Genomic DNA, 27,372 nt, shown 5'->3' on the forward strand with positions numbered 1-27,372 from the left:
TTCTCTCACATCCTCAAAACTTACCCCCTCTGAACACACTGTCCTCCACTCCCTCCACACCAATCCCTACCCTACCATCAAGCCTGCAGACAGAAGAGGTGCTGTTGTAGTGTGGTGGACTGAACTCTACCTTGCTGAGACCAGGTGGCAACTCTCAGACACCTCTTCTTACTTACCCCTTGAGAAGGAACCTATTCCAGACCATCAGGCCACTGTCTCCCACACTATCATTAACCTCATCACATCTGGAGATCTCCCATCCACTGCTACCAAACTCATAGTTGCCATACCCCACACTGCTTGTTTCTACCTCCTACTCAAGGTCCAGAAACCTGACTGTCCAGGTAGACCCATCGTCTCTGCCTGCTCCTGTGCCGCTGAACTCGTGTCCACATAACTTGACTCCATTCTTACCCCTTGGTTCAGTCGCTTCCCACCTACACAGACGACACTTCACATGTTCTTGATCTCCTTAACAATTTTCAATTCTCTGGTCCTGACCACCTAATTTTCACCATGGATATCATGTCCAGTCCCTATGCACTTATATCCCTCATTAAGAAGGCCTTAACGTTCTCGGCTTCTTTATTGTCAAAAGACTCAATCAGATCCCCTACAGCACCACCATCTTCCATCTGTCAGAACTGATCCTCACCCTCACCAATTTCTCCTTGGCTCCTTCCACTTTCTCCAAACTCAAGGGGTAGACATGGACACCCACATGGGCCCCAGCCATACCTGTCTTTTTGTTGGCTATGCAGAATAGTCCACGATTCAAGCCTTCCCTGGTAATGTTCCCAAACTTTTTTCTGTGCTACATTGATGACTGCATCGGTGCTGCTTATGAACCCATGCTGAGCTCATCAATTTCTTCAACTTTGTCTCCAACTTCCACCCTGCCCTTAAAATTGCTTGGTCAATTTCTGATACCTTTCTCCACTTTCTCAATCTCTCTGCCTCTTTCTCTGGAGACAAAATGTCTACTGACATCTTTTATAAACCTATCAGTTCCCATGGCTATTTTAATTATACCTCTTCCTACCCATGTCTCCAGTAAAAATGCTATTCGCTGTCCTCTGTTCCTTCATCTCTGCCGAATTTGTTCCCAGGATGAGGCTCTTCTTTCCAGGGCATCTGAGATATCCTCCTTCTTCAAAGGATGGGGATTCCCTTCCTCTGGTATTGATACTCCTCTCACCTGCATCTCCTTCATTTCCTGGACTTCTACACTCACCTCATCCTCCCACCTCCTCAACAGGGATAGAGTTCCTCTTGTCCTCACCTACTACCACATTAGCCTCTGCATCCAACTCACCATTCTCTGCAGCTTCCACCTTCTTCAATGGGATCCTACAACCACCCACATCTTTACTTCCCCTCAACTCTCCGCTTTCCATAGCGATCGCTTCCTCTGTACTTCACTTGTCCATTTATCCCTCCTCACTAATCTCCCTCCTGGCACGTATCCCTGCAAGCAAGAGAAACACTACACCTGTCCATTCACCTCTTTGCTCAGCTCCATTCAGGACCCCAAACAGTCCTTCCAGCTGAGGCAACACTTCACCCGGAAATCTGCTGGGGACGTCTATTGTATCTGGTACACCCGATGCAGTCTCCTGTACATTGGTGAGACCCAACATAAATTGGGGGACCCTTTTGTCGAGTACCTCTGTTCCATCCGCAAAAAACAGGATTCCTGGGGGCCAACTATTTTAATTCCTATCCCCGTTCCCATTCCAATGTGTTGGTCCAGGGACTCCTCTTTTGCCACATTGAGCCATTCTCTAGGTGGAGGATCAACACCATATATTCCATCTACATAGCCTCCAACCTGATGGCATGAACATCGATTTCTCCTTCCGGTAACTTTTCCTCTTTTTTTCTTTTCTCCTCCCCCTTCCATCCTCTTCTATTCCCCACTCTGGCCTCTTACCTCTTCTCCTCACTTGCCTATCACCTCCCCTGGTGCTTCTCCTTCCCCTCTTTCTCCCATGGTATACTCTCCTCTCCTATCAGATTTCCTCTTCTCCATCCCTTCACCTTTCCCACCCACCTGGTTTCACCTATCATCTTCTATCTTGTCCTCCTTCCCCTCCCCCCCACCATTTTATTCTGGTGTCCACCCCCCCCCCCCACACCTTCTTTTCCGGTCCTGATGAAGGGTCTCGGCCTGAAATAGTGATGGTAGATTAATTTTCATAGATGCTGCCTGACCTGCTGAGTTCCTCAAGTATTTTGTGTGCATATTGCTCTGGATTTCTAGCATCTGCAGGATTCCTTGTGTGTATAATGTGCAGTCATTTCTTCCAGGAATAGGAATGCATCAGTTTAAGGTGAGAGGAGATATATATATAAGGGAACTGAGAAGTAACTTCTTCATGCAGAAGGTGCTCATTTATGGAATGAGCTGCCGGAGGAAGTGGTTGAGGCAGATACAATAACAGCATTGAAAGATAGTTGGACAGGTACATGGAGAGGAAAGATTTCATGGGATATGAGCCAAATTAGGGCAACTGGGACTAGCTTAGATGACATCTTGGTTGCTATGGTTGAGTTGTGCTAGAGGACCCGTTTCCATATTGTTTTACTCAATGACTCTAACTGAGGGGAATAAAAAGGCAAATGGTTTTTGAGCCAGCAGGTTTGTTTGAGATTGCACTGAAATGATGGTATTCTCCTGTGCCGTAAATGCAATTATTTCATGTTCTTTGAGAATGAGTGTCTTGAAAGTGTTCTTTCTCCTTTAATCTGTGAAGGAAGCAGAATGTGCTGAAAACACACAGTAGGTCCGTTGGCATCTGTGCGGTAAACTAGGCGCTAAAGAGCAGAATAAACACCTTTTCTGATCTGATGAACTGAAAAGAGTGCCAATATAGTTCTAGGCAACACACACTAAATGCTGGAGGAACTCAGAAGGCCAGGCAGCATCTATGAAAAAGAATACTGTTGACATCTTGGGCAGAGACCCTTCAGCAGGACTGGTCTAGTTAGTAGATAGCTCTAGGTTTAAGTAGGTTATCTGTTCAGCAGCACCAGGACTTTACTTTATTTGGGTCTCTGAATAAAAACTAGAACTGGCTCATTTATAAAGGAAACACATAATACATCGAGACTGGTAGAGTTCCTCACTTGAGTTTGGTTATTGTATTCATATAGAAAGTGAATATAAACCTAGAGATGAACATTTTTGATATTAAGATTTGAATGTTTAATGTATGCATGTGATATCCTTTTGTCTACATATTCCTGTCAGCAACACCTTCCACAAGTTTACTGTTAATTGAAAATGGGTCAGTTGGAAACTAATTAGCTAATTTGTACTTGTCCAGCATTTTTTTTAAAGCAGGCCATACCCAGGGAACCTCTCATGAAGCTGGACAGATGTTTTTGCTTTAGCTATACAGGAAGTGAGTGGCCAAAGAAATTATCAGTTTGAGGATCATGGGTCTTCAGTTCAATAACAAAGTGATCATCAAATTTAAATACATTTAGACAGGTACATAGATAAGAAAGGTTTAGTGGGATATGGGCTAAAAGCAGGCAAATGGAACTAGCTGAGGTGGATAACTTAGTCAGCATGGGTGAGCTTGGCCGAAGGCCCTTATTCCATGCTGAATAACGCTATGACTCTCTGAACTGTATCTTCTGCTCTTAGTCGTTCTGCTGGAGTTGGGTGAAGTAAATTGAATTCTAGGAGGATGAAGGATCTCAGGAGAAAGTTGTGATAGATTATTCACTCATCAGTTCTTGTTAGACATGATTTGGCTTTGGAGAAAAAATCCCTAGAAACTCCACAGTTTGTCTTTTAAGTGGGGACTATGATATCTATGGATGGACTCCCACTTGAGACAACGTTGTGGAAACAGGTGCCTGCAAATTGGTTGTTAGCAATTTCCAAAATTACAGATGCATAGAATAGCTTTGTTGTACTGCAGAGTTGCATATATTGGTAATATTATAGCATTTTAATTACCTTCAGTAAAACTAAATATACCACTGCTAACAGTGAGCTCTCAGTGTCTCTGCATGCATACTGAATGCTTGCAATCACGCAGTTATGTGCGAAGATTTACAATTCTCCAAGGAGGCCTGTGTATGGTTCCTAATGACTTGAAGTCAGATTCCGACATATTCAAGCTGCAATGATACGCATCAGAGAAAATCTACTCCTGGTTAAAATTCGATTGAGCTATTTAAAACAGAGGACTATAGTTTGCAGTAGCAGGGCACATACAATTTGATCTGCTCTTGGCCCTTACAGCTAAAACAAATTCTCCCAGTCCGTTGCTGAGTGTGCAAGCTAGTCATGGTGCAGAGAGAAAAAATCTGACCTGCGTGAGCAGAAAAAAAACACTTAACCCATAAAAAATTAAGCATTAGAGGAGGTATAACTTAAAGGTCTTTGGAGGAAATCATGTAGGGGGGGGTGGTGTCAGAGTTAGGTTTTTTACACAGACAATGTGTGAAACACGGTGCCGGGGTGGTGTTAGAGCCAGATACATTAGGGACGGTTAAGAGGCTTTGAGGCTGGCATGTCAATGTGAGGAGGAGGGATTATGTTGATCTTAGATTAGGTTAAAGGTTTGGCACAACATCGTGGGCCAGAGGGCCTGTACTGTGCTGTACCATTCTGTGTTCCTTGTCTACTATGGTAAAGAACCAAATTCAGTACTATCTGGATACAGAGAGGGTAGTAAATGGGAGCAAATAAACGATTGGATTGAAAAAGCACTGTTAAGTTTTGAAATTAATGCTTTCAAAGCCTTTTAGAACCAGTTGAAACATGAAGGAGTTTCCAGTTTCAGTGCAAAAAAGCCAGCTGACTTCCATTAGAAATAAGCACTGCATTAAAATGGTAATTGCCATGCCTAAACATCGAAGTTGGATTTTATATTCAGCATAGCAACTTGAAAAACTGAGTGCATGTCATTGGGTGAGTCAGTCAGTAAAATGCTGTTTTCACAAATTTAATAATAGAATGGCAAAACTCAGACATCAACATTTCATGTTGGCTCCTCACCATGTTCCCACACCTCCCATGATGCAGAAATATTCAGAGCGCATTATTTTAAGTCAGTTTTGATATCAAGTTTCAATGCTATTCCAGTAATTATTGGCGTAAAAGTTTGTTATTCTAGTCAAATTCACACATATGCTTCAAATAAAAATTTTACTACTACCAAAACAATACTGAGTTCCTCAAAAATCATTTCAGCTCCTGGCGTCCTCAATCTCCTCTCTGTAAATTTGAAACACCTCTGGGCTTTTTGACTTGCATCACCTAGTCACATCCTTTTTTGCAAACCTTCCCATGGGTTCACTGTCTCTATAACCTCATCTAAACCTGTAATCTTTAGTAATATTTTAGCTTCTTGATTATTCTGAACTCATTTCTTCCACATTTGTCAGTAAAGTCTTCTTAAAACATTATTCAATAAATCTTTAGTCATCTCCCATTAATCACCTAATGTTAAGTGGTACCAGTTTTTATTTGATAATGCTCTTATTAAATGCCTCAAATGTTTTTTTAATTGAAGACATTATATCAGTAGAAATTGTTTTAGTGTCATTATTAACTTATATTCTGACTCATTAAAATGCCCAAGTACTTTCAGTAAATTATTGCTTAAGAATAACTAGAAAATAATATCTCAGAGGTAGAGGTAACATCAAAATACATTTTGGCTTTACTGGGTTAATATTTTTTCACACCATGAAAACCATAATCTTGGCTTCAAGGCTGCAAGACAGTCATATTGTTCCATAGGTCTCAAGTAGCCCATGCAGTGGTGAAAATGATTTTGAAAAAATCACCTGCCGTAATCTGTAAACACATTTTCAAGTTTTAAGTACTCTAATTTCCAGTAACTTCCCTCTTCCTTTCCAATACTGAAATAGGGTCTCGTCCTGAAACATCAACTACTTATTCATTATTGGCAGAAGCGGTGAAGGTTGTTGGCCAGAACTGAGTCTTTCACCTCCGCTCCACCACTTTACATGTCAACAGTGGAAGAAAGGATGGGACCTGGGAGATGATGTCACCAGCCCAGGTATCTCTCTTATAAGTACTGTATGTCTACTTTTACTTTCTTCTTCTTCCTCTCACTTCTCTTCTTCACCATCACCATCTTCCCTCAGTAATCCGCCACCACCCCCCCCCCCCCAGCCATGATGAATCTGGATAGGATGCCTACTTCATTGGTCTGGTATCAAGAGTGTGAATGATGTAGCCTGCCCAGCGTAGCTGAGTGTGTTTAACTAGAGTCTAATTATCAGTGAGGTTGACATTTTCTGGTATGAGTAATGTTCAATCGATATAATTAGTTTGCTTAACTATTCCAGTGGATTTTGAGAATTTTGTAGCCAGAACATGGCTGCTTAAAGATATTAAAGGTGGTTAAATAATGGCTCATGTATTCTGAAGGTGAGGGAATTATTTATGTTGAAATATAACAGACTTACTAATAACAGTGAAATTGTTTCATCATACTTTGCCAGAGTATGTTAATAATGGTATTGAAATGTTCAATGATCATCTTAATATATACGCTCATTAAATCCTGACCTTCCACATTTTTACAAGATCAAATGAGACAGTCTTTGTAATTTAGTTACTTTGAGGTTGAAGAAAGATGATATTAATTTAAGCATTATGTTCTGGACTCTTTGATCTTGCAATGCATGGGTAATAGATGGTTCAGTAATTTTAAGAGAAAAGTTAGCTTACTGAAGCTAAGTGTGAAAGGGTCTGTGTTAAAATAATGAACTTAGGAAAACCCTTCAAATGTGAAGAAGGTTACATACTATTAAATCATATTGACGAGAAAATGATTCCATGGAAGATAAGATTATTTTAAAAAATTGATGCCTCAAAACACATTGCAATTAATTAGTTTCGAAGTGCAATCACATTTATCATTTTAATGATTATGACAACCAAATTGCACACCACAGTTCCATAAAACTTAACAAAATTAGTAGCCAGATATAATCTATTTGAGATGTCTATTTAAGGATAAAAATTGAGCAGGTTATCTTTACATGGATAAGTATCTTGCAATCTCTAACATTTACCTAAGCTGGTAGACAATCTATTGTATTGAAACAGCTGCCTCAGTGTTCTGGTGAAGTCTCTGGGGTGACAGGTAAATCTGCAAGTCCATGAATCGAAGGCACGCATCTGCTCTGTGCCACAACCAACATGCCTCATCACCTCATTACATGTTCTCTACTAGTGCTTTGATTACCTTGACATGGGTTCTTTCAGATAAGGATACTGAAAGCATGGTAGATTGCATTGTAATATGTTCAGTATTCTGCACATCAACTGCCTGGGCTTCCTTTAACAGACATCAGGGTTCTCATTTTGAAAGCTTGTCTGAAGTTCAATGAATTAATGGATTAGGCCCACTGACTCGATGTCATCTTATCCCCAAGACACCCCCTGCTTCACCACACCACACCTTTGTGCTATCCTTCCCTGCTATTTAAAACTAATTGTTGTTTTCCTCTTTCATAGTTCTAATTGAGAACCATCAACCTGAAACTCCAACCTTGCTTTTCAGATGCTAACTGGCCTGCTGAATGTTTTGAGCATTCTTTGTCTTTGTCCAAAATAAGTGACTTAATGGTAACTGGCAGTGCAAATTGTGTATTTTCCCAAGTTCTTTCATGACTGGCTGTGAAGTTGATTTAAAGCATGGGCATTCTCAACTAAGCAAGTAAAGCAATGATTGAAGTAAGAAACCATAGAGTTCTGAGAAAACCTAATTATATTTTCCGGAAAGTTATACTTGTTAGAGTGTTTTTTAGGTCTAGCACATGTAGCAATTAACGTGACTGACTTTGGCCACTAGCTTTCAGATTCGAATATGTATTATAGACTTAATTTAAAATGCAGCTCTGATCAATAGGATCCTAAAAGCCTTGAGTTTTCAACCAGAAAATGCTGGTTAAAATTCATTTAGATGTCTGTGGTGTGGGGTGTGAACTGGAAGTTGTGAATGTTGTGTGTAGTTTCAAAGAAAGCATTGTGAATGCATTGTAAATCTCGATTTGTCCTTTAATGTCTGTCACATAAAATATTGGGTAGTGTTGGGCCAGACAGACCTTTCCACCAAAAGGTCCTCAATATGACGCCACTGCATCCTGTTTTGTTGAATAAAGAGGCTGCTTCATGTTACCAGAACTTTTCTCTGGTAACGTAATTAACGCAACAACATTTGTTGCTAGGAGAGGGATACTTTCCTGCCACACATTATGTTGTCTACAATCTTAGCAATCTAAGCGGGTGGGTATTTTTTTAAATTAGCACTCACGCTTGGATCTGTTTGGGTCTGTGATACACAGGAACATGAGTTATCATGAACACGGAGAGCTGAACTGGTAGATATAAAAGTAGTGTGTGCGCATGCATGTGCGTTAATGTAAGAGAAGAATCTTTGTGTGTTAATTTGGTGAATTGGAGTCACCAGTTGTAAAGGGTAGTTATTGAAAGTTCGAGACGTCAATGGTGATATGTATACTCATTCCGGGGGCTGTATATTTTAGCATATGCATTTTGCGAGTATGATGCAAAGGAATACACCAGGCATCATGAGTTTAGACACACATAAATGATCAATTTATGTTCTGCAGTTTTAAATATGTACTGTTTAACTTGAATCCATCATTTATGTTTTGTGTCGTGTGGGAATTGGTGTGGAGATATTTCAGGGAAAGGTTTTTCCCAGCTGTATCTGTAAGGATGGTACCTATTGAAATTAGGCAACGTCAGGTCAAGAACCCTGATGATCCGAACCAGTCCTTGACCATGATAATGACCACTCATAAGCCTTTCATCTTTGGGGAGAAACAGATCATTTTGTCAGAGTTGTTCTGACTTAAAGTTGCATGTGGGAATTCAGAATTCTGGTGTAAGCTCAAGGAAATGTTTGAAATTCACCAGATGCACCCTAATGATGTACACGTGTTGATAAAATTGAAGTGTGGGACAGTATAGTCCAGGAGGTGTGGGATGGTACATGGGCAACTACCAGAAATGCCAGCAATGAAGAAAGGTATCACTCTTTCAAAGGGGAAATGAGGCAGTAACTGGGGGGAAGTGAGAGTAACTGGGGAATGATAATGGCAGTGATTCAAAGAGCTGATGAGACAGTTATGGATTACGCAAAACATAAATATCAAGCATATGAGCTGTATTCTAGGGAGGGATGACTCAGTCTTCTCGAAAATGATGAGGGAAAGCCTGAGCTCAGTCCACCAGGAAGCTTTAGATTTAGACTTAGCAGTGGGGTCGACCTACTGTGTGATAGTTTTGTAGACCAGTGAGATAGACCCAAGGAAGTGCAAAAGATATTGTGAAGTGGCTATAGTGGATGCAGCTGCTGTGATGTCACAGAGGGTTTGCTTTGTGTGCCGGCAGCCAGTGCACGTAGCAAGGAACTGCTGGAATAGATGTGGGAGGATAAAGGAGTTGATATGCTACAGCTGTGGCCTATCAGGACATGGTTGGAGGCAGTGTCCAAAAAGATGAAAGGAAAACAGATGAAAGTTACAACAGACATGCAATCTCTCATCCCATCAGTGCCCAGTCTGACCAATCTGACTGTTGATCAGAACATAGAGCTGGTGAAGGCAGCTTCTAGTTCAGATAAAGAGGTGGCGGCTGCCCTCCCTGTCTGTGCTGGTGACCTGCGGATGTACACAACAGCATTGTTAGGGGGCCGACAATGTGATATATTAGTTGACACAGGGGCATTGGAATCGATAACTGATCTACACTTGCAATCAACTGGAAAGGCTATTTATGTTACAGGTGTAGGAAGAAAAAAGGTGAAAGCAGAAAGAGCTGAGTCTTAGATACTCGAAAAAAGCAGAGTGCAGCCTCCAGTCTGAGTCTGTCCAAATAATAAGGGTACTATCCTTGGATTAGACATCCTAAGGGAGGTAGGGGCTGTTATAGATTCAGAAAAGGGAGAAATAATATGGACAAGCCAGGAGCAGTGAACACCTTCAACCAACAGAGAACAGAACATAGCCACTCTGACAGCTGTTCACAAATCAGTAATGATAGTTAAAAGACAGTGCGATGAATCCCAAGAGCACTATCTTAACAGAGGGGGAGGCACACGAGTGCCAAATGGAGATAGAGCTGGAAGAAGGCATCGGTGTGAAGGAAGCGTCTCTGGAAAGGGAAACTGAGGAAATTTTTAGAGATAGGTTTCTGAGGCCCGTCTCTGAGATGGGAAGCCACAGACTGGGTGGGCTGTGGAGAAGGAAACAGGTGAAGAATTAGCTTCAGGAGCACTGCCAGGCAGTTTCTCAGCTCAAATGGTCCTTATAGAAGCACTGCATGACAGTAACGGCCAACGAGCAAACATATATATATACACACACACAGACAATTGGTATGCCTTCGGGTTGGAACATGGTTATCTGATGGCATGGGAGCGACGAGGGACAGGAATTCAACACAGACATCTAATACAAGAACTGTTGGAAGCAGTGAGTTTGCCAGCAGAGGCGACAATGATTAAAGTACAAGCTCACCAGAAAGGGCAGAGTACGTAGCAGCAAGGAAATGAGCGGGCAGGCTTCAGTGATAAGAAGGCAGCAGAGGTACAGGATGCAATTGAAACAAGTGTGCAGGAAGAAATGACTGAAGCCAGTTTAGTAAAATTATATGAAGAGGTGGAGGCAGAAGAGAAGGAGGAATGGAGGAGAAAGAGAGCAAAGGAGGTACCAGGTGGGAGATGGACACGCAGGGAGGAAGGAGTTGCGGAGGTCCCACCATGTATTGGGCAGATACGACTGAAGTTATATCATGGGGTGATGCATCAGGGAAGGCAGAGCATGATCACATTCCTCTGGCAGGTCTGGTGGTGGCCAGGGATGGGTGGGGATATTGAGAAATTCTAAAGCTACAACTGGCAAATCAGTCACTACCGAGGGAACCCTGGGAAAACATCTAGATGGACTTCATGGGGCCCCTGCCAAAAAGCAGGGGAAAAGCTATTGTCTAGTAATTATGGATCACTTCACCTGGTGGGTAGATGTCTTCCCAACAAGGGACTTCACTGCCAGCACCACTGCATGGATTCTAGTTCAAGAAATCTTCCCGAGGTGCGGAACCGCAGTTTTGGTGGACTCGGATCAGGGAGCATATTTCACGGGGAAAGCGATGAAGAAAATATGCCAACTGTTAGGGATTTAACAACAGTTCCACATACCCTACCACCCTGAGAGTTTAGGAGTGCTAGAAAGGATGAACTAAACAGTCAGAAATGCCTTAGGCTAGCTATAACTGAAGTGGGAAAGACACGGGTTGACGTATCATCAGGAATTCTGATGGGATTGTGAGCAACCCCAAACGGCACACTGGGTTTCAGCCCTTATGAATTATTGATAGGGTGAGCAATGTGACTGCTTTATGGGGTAATTACAGGTTACAGTGAGCCTGGGGCTTACATGGATAGAATGACACAGTACGTGAAAGGCCTTTGTAACTAACTTAAGGCATTGAAGGACTGAGCAAAACAACAGCAGCACGTTGCTGATCAGAGAGAGCCGGGGGAAAGGAGATGTTTCTCCCACAGCCAGATGACCATGGTGAGGGTGCTGCCTGAAAAGGCAGGGTTTGCTCCCCGAGGGACAGGACCACAGATGACACTTTTAACAAGTGACACTTGTGTCTGTGTGCACACTTGGTGAAGCAGCCAGTGGAGACACTGGTCTCAGGTTAAACCATGACTCACCTTCTTGTTGCTCCCACAGACAGGGCGGGAGATCAAGTGTACCCAGTAACCGTGTAAGTATAGAGAACCTAAGAGATGAACAACAGCTGTTCTGATATAAAAGCTTATTGCTATCGAATTTGTGGAACCTGTTGTCTCTGCTTTAACTTAAATTTCTCCCGAACAAAAGAAAATCTGCAGATACTGGAAATCCGAGCAACACACAAAATGAGTGTGTTGCTTAAATTTCTCCCCATCTATCTTCCCCAACATTTTTCCTATTCTATCCTATTCAACTAATCATCTACATTCAGTAACCAGCCTTCAATATATGTAGTGTACCATTACCCTCATCCACTTTGGCATGTTATTCACAGGCTTTTGTCACACTCTCAGTGTTTACTGCCTTTGCGTTTGCTACTTGTAAGAACGCCATCTCCCTTTCTCAATTCCTCCATCTCCACCACATCTGTTCTCAGGATGAGGCTTTTCATTTTACAATGAAGGAGATGTCCTCCTTTTTCAAAGAAAGGGGCTTCTCTTCCTCTACCATCAATGCTGCCCTCAACCACACCTCTTCCATTTCACACTCATCTGCTCTTACCCCATCCTCTTGCCACCCTACCAGGGATAGGGTTCCTCTTGTCCTCACCTAATATTGTACCAGCATCCAAGTCCAGCACATAATTCTCTGAAACTTCCACCACCTTCAACGGGATCCCACCACCAAGCCAATCTTTCCCTCACCCCCCAAGTTCTGCTTTCTGCAGTTTTCCTCCTTACGCAACTCCACTTGTCCCTCCCCACTGACCTCCCTTCTGGCACTTATCCTTGCAAGCGGAACAAGTGCTATACCTTTCCCTACATGTCCTCCCTCGCTACGACTCAGGGCCCCAAACAGTTCTTCCAGGTGAGGCGACACTTCACCTGTGAGTCTGTTGGGGTCATTTACTCTTTTCGGTGCTCCCCGTGTGGCCTCCTCTAAAGCAGCGAGACACGACATAGATTGGGAGAACATTTCACCGAGCACTTACGTTCTGTCCGCCAGAACAAGAGGGATCTCCCAGTGGCCAACCATTTAAATTCCACTTTCCATTCCCATTCTGATATGTCTATCCACTATCGTGATGAGGCCACACTTAAGTTGGAGAAACAACACCTTATATTCCATTTGGGTAGCCTCCAATCTGATGGCATGAACGTTGATTTCTCAAACTTCTGGTAATGCCCTCCAAACCACCTCCCCCACTTTACCATTTCCCATCCCCCTTTCCATCTTTCACCTTATCACCTTGCCCATCCATTGCCTCCCTCTGGTGTTCCTCCCCCATTTTTCTTTCTTCCATGGCCTTCTGTCTCTTTCACTAATCAACTTCCCAGCTCTTTACTTCATCCCTCCCCCTCCAGCTTTCATTTATCACCTGAAGTTTCTCTCCCCCCCCCCCCCACCTTTTAAATCTACTGTTCAGCTTTTTTTCCTCTAGTCCTGCTGAAGGGTTCGGCTCAAAACATCAACCGTATTTATTTCCACAGACACTGCCTGGCCTGCAGAGTTCCTCCAGCATTCTGTGTGTGTTGCTAGCAATTAATTTATGTGACTTTAGCTGCAAACCTTCAGATTTGAGTATGCATTGTAGATTTAATTTAAAATGCGGCTGTGAACAATAAGTTCCTAAAAGCCTTGAATCACGGACCAGACAATGCTGATTAAAATTCATGTAGATGTCTGTGGTGTGGGTGCGAATCGGGAGGTATGAAATTTCTGTGTAGTTTCAAAGAAAGCATTGTGGATACATTGCAAATATGGAATTGCCCTTTGACGTTTAGCACAAAAAATATCATGTAGTGTTGGGCAGCCAAATCTTTTCACCAAAAGGGCCTCAATATGACGCCTGCTGAATCTTGTTGAATAAGAGGCTGCTTCATAACTACCAGTCGCAGTCACAGAATCACAGTCAGGCAAATGAGCCTGATGTGATTGGTAGATAGCGGCATTCCAACCCTGATCCTACTGATATCTCTGAAAACATTGCATTATGTTATATCGCATCAGCCTTGAAACACACAGACAAATTTTGAACTTTTCAACATGAGCTACTCATTTGGATTGAAATGTCCATTGTGGGAAGATTTGCCTCTTCATCAGTGTACCAAGCATGCGGCTACAATGATTGAAACATATAAAATTCTAAAGGGATTGGACAGGCTAGATGCAGGAAGATTATTCCCGATGTTTGGGAAGTCCAGAACGAGGGGTCACAGCTTGAGGATAAAGGGGAAGCCTTTTAGGACCGAGATGAGGAAAAACTTCTTCACACGGAGAGTGGTGAATCTGTGGAATTCTCTGCCACAGGAAACAGTTGAGGCCAGTTCATTGGCTATATTTAAGAGAGAGTTAGATATGGCCCTTGTGGCTAAAGGGATCAGGGGGTATGGAGAGAAGGCAGGTACAGGGTTCTGAGTTGGATGATCAGCCATGATCGTACTGAATGGTGGTGCAGGCTCGAAGGGCTGAATGGCCTACTCCTGCACCTATTTTCTATGTTTCTAAACAAAAATAAACCCTTTTCCCCAAAGCACAATTTCAAAAGGTCACCAAAAGATGAAAAGTAAGTAAAATATCTTACAATGCAGCCATTTTCCTTTTCACTGTGTATGGAGATAATGTATATTTAAGAACAAACAGATAAATAAGCACAGAGAAGATAATGATCTTGCTATAAAACAACAGGGAATCTCACAGAGTGAAAATCAATGCATTTAAATTAAGCATTCAAAGATTTTGTCAGTGTCACATTAATAAGTGAGATTGCAACAAATGAGACAAACCATCCAATTCGTCTCCACTCAATAAGTTGAACCATTTAACCACCTTCATTATGAACATGTTCTGATATAAAAGCTTAGTGCTAGTACTTTCGTGATTATCTTTCTTTGTCAGGTGTAAATTGATCAGTTTGCTTAATCCTTCTGGAGATTTAATTAGTTTTAACCAGGATTTACATTTATTGTCTTTAGCTGAATATTTTCCACTACTTTTCATATTATGGTTGTCATTATTGGAGAGGATATTATGTGAGTATTCACTCTAGTGTAAGTAAATTGTTGTGGGCTGGGCATATTCCCATTAATAGTCTTCTGAATATCCTGACACTTATTTGAACTTCATTTTTGTAGGGATTTTATGCACCCTTTTATTTATCCTTTAGGCTGTATGGAAACTTTCAATTATACTGTAATAACACTTTCATAGCTAATCAATTATTCCTGAGTTTCTTTCACATGAATTAAGCATTCATGTCTAGAAATTGGACTGCTTTTGCTGTGATATGACTATGCTGCAATAGTACCAGACTGGCTCCCCATGCGAACTGGTCAAACCATTAACACTCAGAAGAATGCACCAAGATGGGACCTTTGTAACTTCCAAAGGACTTGGGTCAATTTGATGCAGGTATTGAGACTTGGCTGTGCACAAACTCAGAAGAGCATCAACTTTTAAAAGCACTTTCATTGTGACTGTCAGATAATGGTCCCCATGGATAATCAGAAGGGGAGAACTTCCAATCTCGTTCAAAGGGACATGGACGTGAATATCTGACACAAGGAAAATGTCAGACATGCTCATGAGGATCATGACTGGAGGTTACAGAAAAGGTGAGGAAGTAGAAGTGGGAAATGGGAAAAGATTTGGCAGATGGAATATGATGTAAGGTCATCTACTTCAGTGTGAAAGAAGTTCTTTTTAGATTATGGAGGACTGAAAGATGTTGATGTTCAGCGAGACTTGGATGTCCCTAGTCATGAGTCACTGAGAGTTACCAGGCAGGGAAGGCTAATGGTATGAGAAACTGAGTATGAGTATTCCTCCGAAATGGTGCCAGAAAGTAGCAACTCTTTATGTGCAACTCCAAAGGGAATTGTCAGATATAACCATTTAGGATGACTACAGCTGGAATCCACAGTCACAGCCATGAGTACTTCAGTCAACAGCTTCTTCCTCTCTTTCATTAGATTTCTGAAAGGATAATGAACCCATGTACAATACTTCACTATTTTCTCTCTTTCTTTTTCCATTACTTACATAGTTTACTTTTTATATATATTTCTTATTGTAGTTTATAGTTTTTTAAACTATGATTTGCAATGTATGTACTGCTGCCACAAAACAACATATTTCATGACATATGCCAGTGATATTAAACCTGATTTCGAATCTGATTCTGAGAAAATGTTTCTTACTGGTATACACTAGCCTAGCGCACATATGAGACTGCAGCTTGAATATTTTGAACTGATGTAGTCTCCCTGACTAAGTAATTCCCTGAGTGATGTGTTGTGGTATGAAGACATATGAAGCATAATAGCTGATATTCATAACTTCAGAACAATGAGATACCTCATTGAAACCTACAATGAATGCAGAGAGGAAGTTGTAAAAGATGTTGGTGAGGCCTGACTTGTTGTACTGTTTGTTGTTCTGGTCACCTACCTACAGGAACGATATCAATAAGATTGAAAAATCACAGAGAAAATTTACAAGGATGTTGTCAGGACTTGAAGACCTGAGTTATAGGGAAAGTTTCCCTGGACCAGAGTTGAATGGGGGTAGATTTAATAGAGGGATACAAAATTGAAAGGGATATTGATAGCGTAAATACAAGCAGGCTTTTTCCCCTGAGGTTGGGTGAGACTAGAACTGGAAGACATAGGTTGAGGATGAAAGGTGAAATATTTAAGGGGAACTTGAGGAGGACACAAGAGGGGAATGAGCTGACAGCAGAAGTGGTGGGTGCGAGTTTTATTGCAACATTTAAGAGATGTTTGGATATGTACATATCCATGAATGGGAGGGGTATGGAAGGTGTGGTTGATGGGACGTGGCAGAGTTACAGTTTGGCATGGACTAATGGGCTAGAGGACCATCTGTGCTGTGGTGCTCTCTAAATTTATGTCTTTATGATGCACTAATGATGTTTTCCTAGATGAGATGTCCAGAACCAAGGGGTTCATTCTTAAAGTGAGGGATCAGTTAGTGAAAACAGAGTTGAGAAAAATATTCTTCACCCATAGGGTAGTGAATCTTTGGAATGCTCTATCCAAGAGGGCTGTGGAGACTATAACTGAGTATATTCAAGATAGGTGTTGATGGATTTTTAGATATCAGAGGAATCATGGTAGGAAAACAAGGCTGAAAATGAGGCAATCACCTTACTGAATGATGAAGCTGGCACAAGGGGCTTCTTTTCCCCATTTTTTCTAATATTTGTTTTAATCTGCAAGTACCTTTCACTTTCTTTTATTTTGCATGGAGATTACATCACAGCTGTGTTCATCTGATGATACTGATCATATGTTTATGATGCCTTCCATAATCTTGTCCTGAAATTCTGTGCAACCGACAAAGTACTTCTGAAGTGGATTCATCACCATAACATTTAAAACACAGCAGCCAATTTCTGTCAATCATGCTCCTAAGTAAAGTTCAGATGAAATTTCATGATGTGGGTTGGCCAGGATTCCAAAGGATTTTGTCATTGTTTGTTGTAACTTTGAAAGAAGATTTTTGAAAACCCCAGAAAAAAGACAAATTGCAATATTGTCAGAAACAGGCATGCAAACATCAACTTGCTTTGAAATCCTCTCTTTTTCATAGCTAATGAATTGCAATTCAGTGACAACATTGCAAAAGACATAGTGAAAAACTTTTGGGAAACAAATTTAAATATATGACTGTACATGAAATTTCCTATGGAAATTATTGACACACATTCTCTTTCTCCACCTCAGTGAATAACTTAAAACACTCAAATTTCCTTTGGTTGCTTGGTCTAAACATTGTTTTAATTTTTACTAGACATACCGTGGGGCAATTGCTTCTTCCCTTATCCTCCAGGAATCCAACCTGGCAGAGTTCCTTCTCATTGTGCAGCCAATATTCTGCAGAGTCTAATAGACTATTACTGCACAGGACCTAGTGAAAGAGAAAAACAGCTTAGCTCCCTAATTCAAGCAGAAGATTTATTTCATCATCAGCAAGAATGTTTCATGCTCCCCAGTATGATCTACTTTTTACTTCAATCACAGTAAGGAGAGGGACACAGGTACATGTTGCTACTTCGGAACTATTATGTACAGTAAAAATAATATCAGGTGTGGTTCAGAAAAGGGCAGCACTGGGAAGTTAATATTCTTGCTACAAGGGAAAAAAGGATAATGGTAAAGGATTAAAGAGGAATTATCAATACTAATCTAGTCTGATATAGTTGATATTTATAAACATACAAAATCACTTGGGTCATTTTTGTGCAGGAATTTGCATCTAGTTACCACAATGCTGTTATGGATAAACTCTTTTCAGGCTACCAGCTGGATACAGGTATCAATTTTAAGTGGCGTTTTGATGACAAACTCTGCCATCTTCATCAGGGATGATGCCTGGGCATGTCTTTTCCAGTGCTAGATATACCCCGTCATCTGTCCCTCCAGGATGGTTAGTCCTCATCCAAGTAGGTTTCCGCTGTCCCGCCTTGTTTACAATCAAATTCCAGTTCTTACATCGAGCAAGATCTTCATCTTATTAAAATACTTTTTCTCTAGTTTTATTTCAATGGCTTCCTTTACCAGGCGACCCCAAAAGCCATTGGCACAGCACAGTAGTTTTGTCTCATCAAGATCAATTCTATAGCCATTATGAATGCAATGTTCTGCTACCACCGGTTTCTCCAGGTAACCCAAGTGTATACACCTCTTGAGCTCCTTGATGCGAGTTTCCACCGTGAGTCCTGTCTGACTGATATACGTTGCATGCATTCACAGGGAATCCTGTAAGTGCCAGCCGTCCTGAGTCCCAGGTCATCTTTGGCCCACATAAGCTGTGATTTGAGCTTGAGAATGGCATTAACTTGGTCCTTCTGCGGTCAAGGCTCAACAAGAGCACCACTGATCTTTCAAATGCACCTTTAAATCAACATACTTCCTCTATAAGGGAAACTACTATGAACAAACAGATGGAGTGGCCATGGGATTGCCCTTGTCGCAAGCTATTGCTAATTTCTACATGAAAATCTTTGAGGAGCGGGCTCTGAGTTCATCGCCCTTATGCCCAAATACTGCTTTGTGCTCCAGACACTCCAACAATTCAACAACCATCTGAACAGCATACATCCAAACACTTAATTTATGATGGAGATGGAGAAGAATTGTTGCCTCCCATTCCTGGACATTCTAATTTGATGGATACCGGACAGTAGCCTTGAACATGGTGTCTATTGGAAACCCTCTCACATGGACTTAGACCTCAACAATAACAGCCACCATTATGCCAACATAGAGCAGGTTTTCTTAATTTGATTAACCGTGCGAAAACTATTTTGGACAAGGAGAGTTTCCATGAGGAAATAAGACAATTATACACGACTTTCCTACAAAGCAAAGGAAATCAATTGGGCCTTTAAAAGGGCTGACAGAAAAACCAGGAAACCTAACAACGAGGAGGAACTCATCACTACCGCCTGTCTTCCCTATATTTCCATGGTTCTGGAAGGATTGCCAGGATCCTGAAGAAATACCAGATTAATACCAGCCACAAACCTTTAAGGAAGATCAAATCACAGCTTATGCTGGACAAAGATGACCTGGGATTCAGGTTGGCTGGTGTCTACAGGATTTCTTGTGAAAGTACAGCGGCATATATCGACCAAATGGGACGCACAGTTATAACCCACATCAAGGAGTACAGGTGTGTATCCATTTGGGTTACCTGGAGAAATCAGTGGTAGCAGAACATTGCATTCACAATGGCTATAGGATTAATTTCAATGGCATAAAACTACTGTGCCATGCCAATGGCTTTTTGGACCACCTGGTAAAGGAAGAAGAAGAAGAAGCAAGCCCTTAACTCCGAGTGGGGTCATCGGGATACCGTCATGGCGGCGTTTTTTTAGCAGGCTTTCTTATTTTTATGAGGCCGAATTGTTAGCTCGATGCTCAACCCAGCACGGATGGAAAGCGTACAAGGGAGCCAGCTGGATTTGAACTCGGGAACCTTCGCTCTGAAGTCCGGCGCTGATGCCACTACGTCACCAGCCAGCTACCTGGTAAAGGAAGCCATTGAAATAAAACTAGAGAAAGACACAAAAGCGAGGTTTTACACTTCAGCAGGACCAACCAGGGCAGGTCTTACACAATGATCAGTACTGCACCGAGGACTGTGGAAGTACAAAGAGATCTGGTAATACAGGTACATAATTCATTGAAAGCTTTTGGCACGTTGGCCTTCATAAATCAATGTATTGAGTGCAAGAGATGGGATGTTATGTTGAAGTTGTACAAGGCGTTGGTGAGGGCTAATTTGGAGGATTGTGTACAGTTTTGGTCACCTACCTACAGACAAGATGTAAACAAGGTTGAAGGAGTACAGAGAAAATTTACGAAGATCTTGCTGGGTCTAGAGGACCTGAGTTATAAGGAAAGATTGAATAATTGAGGACTGTATTCCTTAGGAAGTAGAGGAGATTTGATAGAGGTATATAAAATTATGATGGGTATAGATAGTGTAAATGAAAGCAGGTTTTTTCCACTGGGGTAGAGCGGGATGACAACCAGAGGTCATAGCTGGGGTTTTTATGGGAAGATGAGAGGAAATTCTTCACTCAGAGGGTCATGAGAGTGTGGAATAAGCTGCCAACATAAGTTGTGTATTTGAGCTCAATGTCACCATTTAAGAGAAGTTTGGATGGGTGCATGAATGGTAGGGACATGGAGAGCTGTGGTCCCAGTACAGATCGATGGGAGTAGACATGGTTTTGGCATGGACTAGATGGGCCAAAGGGCCTGTTTCTGTGCTGCACATTTTTATGTCTCCATGACTGTATGTTAATATACAAAAGCAATGTTAAGAAAATACATAAAATTAAATGCAATTTTAAAGGTTAATGTTTAATTAACATACACAGCCACTGAGAAAAACATTTAAATTAATTTAATCAAATTAAAAGAGCCACTTCTGTGCCTGCAGCCTCTTTCTCCTATTAAATTAGTGGATGGCAGATTTAATCTGGTGCAGGATCAACATGCAGATTTCCAAGTTTAAAATCTCAGAAATTTGCCTCTTCGACTCCATGATGAGCCCAGTGTTGTAGCACAGCTGAGCCATGGCCGGTGCTGTTTTTGGGAACAGTTTGGTCAAAGATTTGAAGAGGGTTATCTGCTATCTTACTACAGGAAAAGTTTTAATTGGACACAGTGATGGTGGTTCAGATGATTGAAGACCATGTGGCAGTTTATGGTTGGTAAAGAAGGGATGAGATGATAAAAGCAGAGATTTGGGAAGTTTGGGGGTGGAAGTTGAGAATGATGAAGCCATTGATGAATTAAGAGGTGAGGTGTACTTTAAATTTGTGGCTCTGAGCAGGAGGTTGTTGGGAAATGAAATGACAAGGGTCTAGGATCAGCTGAACTATAGGGATATTGTATTAGATTTCTGGAGGAGTTGAGGTTTCACTGAGTTTGGATGTGAAGAAATCAAGGAGATAGGTGAGATGAAGCAACAGGTAGTCTGCTAGAGGAATTATCAGTGCCTCTGTCAAAGCACTGCATCAAGATTCTTGCAAGTTTTTGATCTAAAATGCTGACGATATTCCTCCCCTCCCCTAGGGAAGCTGCTCAATCCGCTGAGCAGACTGTTTGTTGCTCCAGATTCCAGCACCTGCCTTCCCTTATGTCTTCATTCTCCATAATGGGAAAAAATATAGGGTCAAAAGGAAGACTTGGAGTAGAATCAAGCTGTTAGATTATGATTAGTTCCCATAATAAGGTTTGTCCATTCTGATTGTGGAGTTGTGCTTTCTATATTCAAAGTTATAGAACATAACTAAGTCTAATTTGACAAAACTGAACATTTTCTAGCATTTTGTAAATTATTCTATTGTTCAACCCATTGTAGGATTTTTTTTGGAGGGATTATAAGAGCTTTATACAAGCAAACAAAAATTGCTGGGAGACTTTAGTGCAAAACAGTGAAGTCAAGATGGATTTCATGGAGCCGTATATCATAAAAATAATTTGTGCAGTTATTGACAGCTCTTTATCAATGTCCATAATGCATTTCTCTGTAAGCTCAGTGCACTTCTCCCATGCTAAATACATGCAATTTATCTTTTGTAGCCAGCTTAAATAATGTGTAATCTTGTTGCATTCATAAATATGATAAAGCCTGATGATTAGTTTTGTTTAAGACACAACAAAGTAACACAAATACACAATATTCAGGAACAAGCAGAGAAAACAAAACAACTTTCTCAGATGTGTTTGAATATTTTCATTTTGGGGTTTGCAATCTATGATGCACCTATAAATCAGAAGACCCCTTTTTGTGTTTCCTCATGTCAGAGACAATTCTACCACTAGAAATCGATATCCACAAGAAACTGATATTAATTATTAAGTTATATGGTGTTAACTTCCTCTCCACATTTAGTGCTGTTACAAATATAAATAAAATTGGAATAGATTTTAATCTCCACTAATGTAGCCAGGCATTGAACTTACTCAGAACCATGTCAAATAAAATTGTTGTGCCTTGTAGTAAAATCCTCAATAGAAAAGTGCAGTGTCATTAATTTTACATTAGAGAATACCAATTGTCAAGCTGAATATGATCTTTATTTCACTTTTAAACTCTGATAATTCTGCAATTACAGTAATTAAAAACCCAAACTGATAACATAGTATATTTAAACCAGAAAAAATATTCTCTTTACTTACAAAATAATCCAAAGTACCAAACCGAACATTACACAAATATAAAACATTAGTTCAATTCCATTGCCATTTCCTTATTTTCCATTAACAGTCTCCTGCCTCTGTCTGTATGGGACCCATATTCACACCGAAGAGGACAGCAGTTGAATATGACCCAGAAATATTTAATGAAACGATTCAAAAACAGCAGATACATCTGCTCTGAAATACTGTAAATTGTGCACATGTTTGACAACAAAGCTGCTAAAGACCTTGATGTGCAACGCTTTTTTATTGGCATTTAGAATCCAAACTCCCCTATTTAAGAACAACAGTGTCAAGAGGGAATGATTTGTTCACCATAAAAACAGAATGCTGGTCAGGCAGCATCTGCAAAGGCAAAAAGCTGTAAGTCAATTTTTCAGGTCAAGACAATGGCAATGGAATTGAACTAACGTTTTGTACTTTGTAGATAAAGAGAATATTTTCTTGGTTTAACTATATTAGTTGTTATCAAGTTGGGTTTTCATCTGCAGAATTATCAGAGTTTAAAAGTGAAATAAAGCTCACGTTCAGCTTGACAATTAGCATTCTCTAATGTAAAATTAGTGACACCATGCTTCTTTTATTGAAGATTTTACTGCAAGGCACAATAATTGTATTTGACATATTTCTGGTTAAGTTCAATGGGTAAGCCACATTGTGGGATATTAACATCTATTCCAATGTTATTTATATTTATTACAGCAGTAATTTGTGGAGGGGAAGTTAACACCGTACAACTCATGGATGTTTTCTGACTTATTGAGTTGCTGTAATCATACTGGAAAGAGTATGAGTAACTTTACAAAAATGGTATTTTAATATCTTTCTTTAATTATTATTTTTACTTCTTAATGAGGGCATTAACCAACGAGTTTGGCATTTGAAACTAGATACTTATCAAATCAACTTAGGACTTTCATCATCAATTTCCCTTTTATTGAGATCTATTTAATATGCTTTAACATTCAATCAAGGTTTTTTATTGCCAGGTTTGTGAAGTGATCAAAAAGATTTTGAAGAAATCCTGTAGTTTGATCTGCCTAATGTACTTACTGCTTTTCCTATCAGCACCAGGCTCTGCATAAACTAACATCAATGGCACCACTTTTCAAGTCACATATTTCTGCTTAATTGACTGATCCAGTTTATTCCAGTTAAAACGAATATTGAATGCACTGAAATAATGCATCAAGCAATCTGATCATGCACTGGAAACGGACTGTTTTGGTATCAAGTTGGGCACAATTTTATGTGATCATTGGATTAAATTATGTTTTAAGGATGGTCTTTCTCTCAACTTCCATAAGAACATAAACACACAGTGACTGCAGTAGGAGTTAGGCCAGTTGGTCCCTCATCTTTGATAGTTTATCCAGAGAAGGGAAGGGTTGCTCAACAACAGGATTATGGTGTAATCACATTTTTTGATTATCTTCAAAGAGAAGATTGGCAGAAGTGTGAATGACAAGAAAGCTAAAGGGCATGATGAGAGAGGGGGAAAGTGATGTTGAGGCCAAGATTGGATCCATCATTATCTTATTGAATAGTGGAGCAATAGTGTGTTTTTTTAATGTTCTTGAGAAAGTTGAGGGAAACACCAGCTTAAAACATAACCTCATCAAGTAAAACAGTATTAAAAAACAGAAAAGAAACATAGTAATTTTAAGAGGCATTTGAGCTAAACTTGAGCAGATTTAGAATAATGAGCATAGAGACTTTGGCCTGTTACCCTAAATTTAAATACCACTCAACTGATTAATCTACAGAAGCAGAATACCTGCGGGAATCCGAGCTACACTACTTCAGACACCTTTCATTATGAGGTCAACAGTATGTTAAATTTGCACTTCCAACAAATTGTATGTTAAATTTGTTTCTAATTATAGCTGCAGAAAATGAATCATTATATGTGATTATAGACAAATATACCAAAGAAATATCTTTAGGTCAATTCTGGTCCTGGTTAGCAGTAGCTATGAATATAGTAAGCAGAACTCAGCATAAATAGAGCTGAAGCTCATACACCAAGACACACTGTTGTTACTAGAAATTTCAAGGATGTGGGGAAAGCATGCAGATCTTGGTTTGCTTGTGACACAAAAAGTCAAAGTTCAAAGTAGATTTATTATCAGAGTGCGTACTGAATGTATGTCACCATATACTATCTTGAGATTCATTTTTTTTGCAGGCACTCACAGTACAACAGAGAAACACAACAGAATCGATGAAAAATTACACGCAAAAAAAGAATGACAACCAACCAAAGTGCAAATAATAAATAAATAAATAGATAGATAGATAGATAGATAGATACAGTAGATAGATAGATAGATAAAACGGTGAACATGAGTTGTGTTGTAGACTCATTGAAAATGAGTCTGTGGCTTGTGGAATCAGTTCAGAACTAGCTCATGTTCCTTCTATTATTATTGGGAAAATGGAGATTGCATTGGTTGTGGGAAGGGGTTTAACCTTGTTGATATTTCTAGGGAAGCAGTTTATTAAGCATTACTTGCCAGAAGAACTGTATTGATATTTGCTTTCCTTTTGCCATTTCAGAGTGGTATACATTTTCTATTTTCCTAACTAAAACTCACAAATCCATATTGACAGTAACAGCTCATGGGTTTCAGCATGTGCTGATAATGTCTAATGTTCCAGTGGAAGATCAAGAAGGCAAAGGAAAAGGCAATCACTAAGTACATAGAAAAGAACAGCAATCAGCAATCTGTGAAATCAAACCCATTGTTTCTTTAAGATGGTTGCTTAGAGGAAGATTGAATTCATTGAAAGAGACATGGAAGTTAAATAAGTGGCCATGGAATCAGCAGGTCTGAACTCGAAGGTAACATTTGATTTCATCCACTGAGTTTCTGACATTAGATGATGCGAACGCTGGGATATGCCAAGGTGCCATCTTGTGTGTACTTAAAGGAGCAATCAACAAATGGGAATTGAACGGTTTAGTACAGAAGACATTAATGGTTCATTTGCTGGTTCCTCACTGGAGATACTTCAGGTGCACTGCAAAGTAAAAAGATGAGGAGAAGGAGGAGAAAGAGGGGGAAGAAGTTTTTCCATCCAGTAACAAGGGAAGTAAGATGGGACTGTGGGAGGAACAGGGAACACCTAGAGGAAACCCATGCGATGACAGTGAGAAAGTACATCCCCTTATGGGCATCAGTGGGCACCGAATCTGGGTCACCTGAAATGAAAAGCATCGTGCTAACCACTACATTACTGTGCAAACCGAGTATAAGAGTTGGGATGTTATGTTGAAAGTATATGAGAACCCTGTTGAGGCCTAAGTTTTGGTGAACTACATATAGGACTAATATAAATGAGATTGAAGAGTGCAGAGAAAATTTACAAGGATGTTGCTGAGTTTTGAGGAACTGAGTTATAGGGAAAGGTTGAGTAGCTTAGGACCTTATTCTCTAGAAGATTTTAGTAAGGCGTCTGATAGAATCCCTCAATTTTAGTAAGGCATTTGTCAAAGTCCCTTATGGGAGGCTAATCCAGAAGATTAAGATACATGGGGTCCGCAGTGAATTGGCTGTCTGGATTCAGAGCTGGCCTGCACATGGAAGGCAGAGGGAAGTGGTTGAAGGGGCTTATTTGAGCTGGAGGCCTGTAAATAGTGGAGCTCTGCAGTGATCTGTGCTGGGACCTCTGCTGTTTGTGATGTATATAAATGACCTGGATGAAAATATACATGTTAGTATGTTTGCATATGAAACCAAGATTGGTGGAGTTGTGGATGCTGTAGAAGACTGGCAAAGTATACAACGTGACATAGTTAATTGGAGGAAGAACATACAAACTTTTCACAAACGGCAGCGGGAAGTGACCCGGGGTTGCTGATATTATAAGCGGTCTGATAACCACCACGTTACTGTGTGGCCACTCAGTATATGTATCTGCATACAAAGTGGATGTAATGTAATTTCTTGTGAGGCAATGGCCATCTAAAATTTGGTTTCGTTAGCTTGGAAGTGTGTGAAGGCAGCTTCCACTCTCTACTGAGGTGGAAAGATCATGTGAGCATTAGAAATAAGAGCAGAGTTAGGCCATTTGGCCCGTCAGTCTGTTCTGCCATTCAATCATGAGTTCTGGAAAGATGTTGCTGGTGACCAACGGTGACATCTTGCAGGTAGCTTAAAAATCTGCTGGAGCAACACACACAATCTGCTGTATACTCTACTTCTGAATTGCCACCTTTAACTTCACTTTCATTAACGTATTTTTGGGCCGACTGAATGACCTGGCACTTCTGCGATCTCCTGGGGGATATGGTGCGGAGCACAGCTACAACCATCACTGGGGGTGTATGCTGCGTTGGTTCCTAATGGCGGAACATGAATGCATGGTTGGCTTCATTATTCTGTGCAGATTAAAGAGTGCATATGCATCAACCTTGTTCTTTCGGCTGCCCCATCGAACTGTTCACCTGTGCACCCTACACCAAAGTCCGTGTGAAATTTAGTGCGCTTAAAGCATTGATTTTGGAATCCACTGAGGAACTAAGCAATTTCACGAAGCAAGTTTTACCTCATTAATTCCAATCACATCAAACCTACATCAAAGTTATCAATATGATTAGATTTCATTCGGTCATCTTATCTCGTCTCCTGGCCTTATTTTGATTTGATGCCGGCAGGGATGCAAGAGTTGAATATCAGGGAGTCACTTAATGTAGCTGTATCATACAATAGATGGCTTCAACTAGAATTCAGTTTCTTTTTAATAAAAGCACTTTGATTCCTTTTTGCTATCTCAAATCCTGTGTTTATTTTTTTCATTACAACTGATTTAAAAGATTGTATCAGTATTTTCACTGAAATATGCT

At 40.5% G+C, this 27,372-nt stretch overlaps 1 protein-coding gene across 1 annotated transcript in view; it reads right to left on the minus strand.

The window, feature by feature from the left end:
- The window catches only part of sphkap (SPHK1 interactor, AKAP domain containing), a 138,113-nt gene that overhangs the window by 99,822 nt on the left and 10,919 nt on the right, over nt 1-27,372 (minus strand). The window contains exon 3 of the mRNA XM_072256941.1: nt 17,599-17,709. Within this exon, the coding sequence (XP_072113042.1) occupies nt 17,599-17,709 (111 nt within the window). The remainder of the gene's footprint in view (nt 1-17,598; nt 17,710-27,372) is intronic.

This window comes from Mobula birostris, chromosome 4, assembly GCF_030028105.1.
Source record: "Mobula birostris isolate sMobBir1 chromosome 4, sMobBir1.hap1, whole genome shotgun sequence".
In the NCBI taxonomy this organism is placed as follows: Eukaryota; Metazoa; Chordata; class Chondrichthyes; order Myliobatiformes; family Myliobatidae; genus Mobula; species Mobula birostris.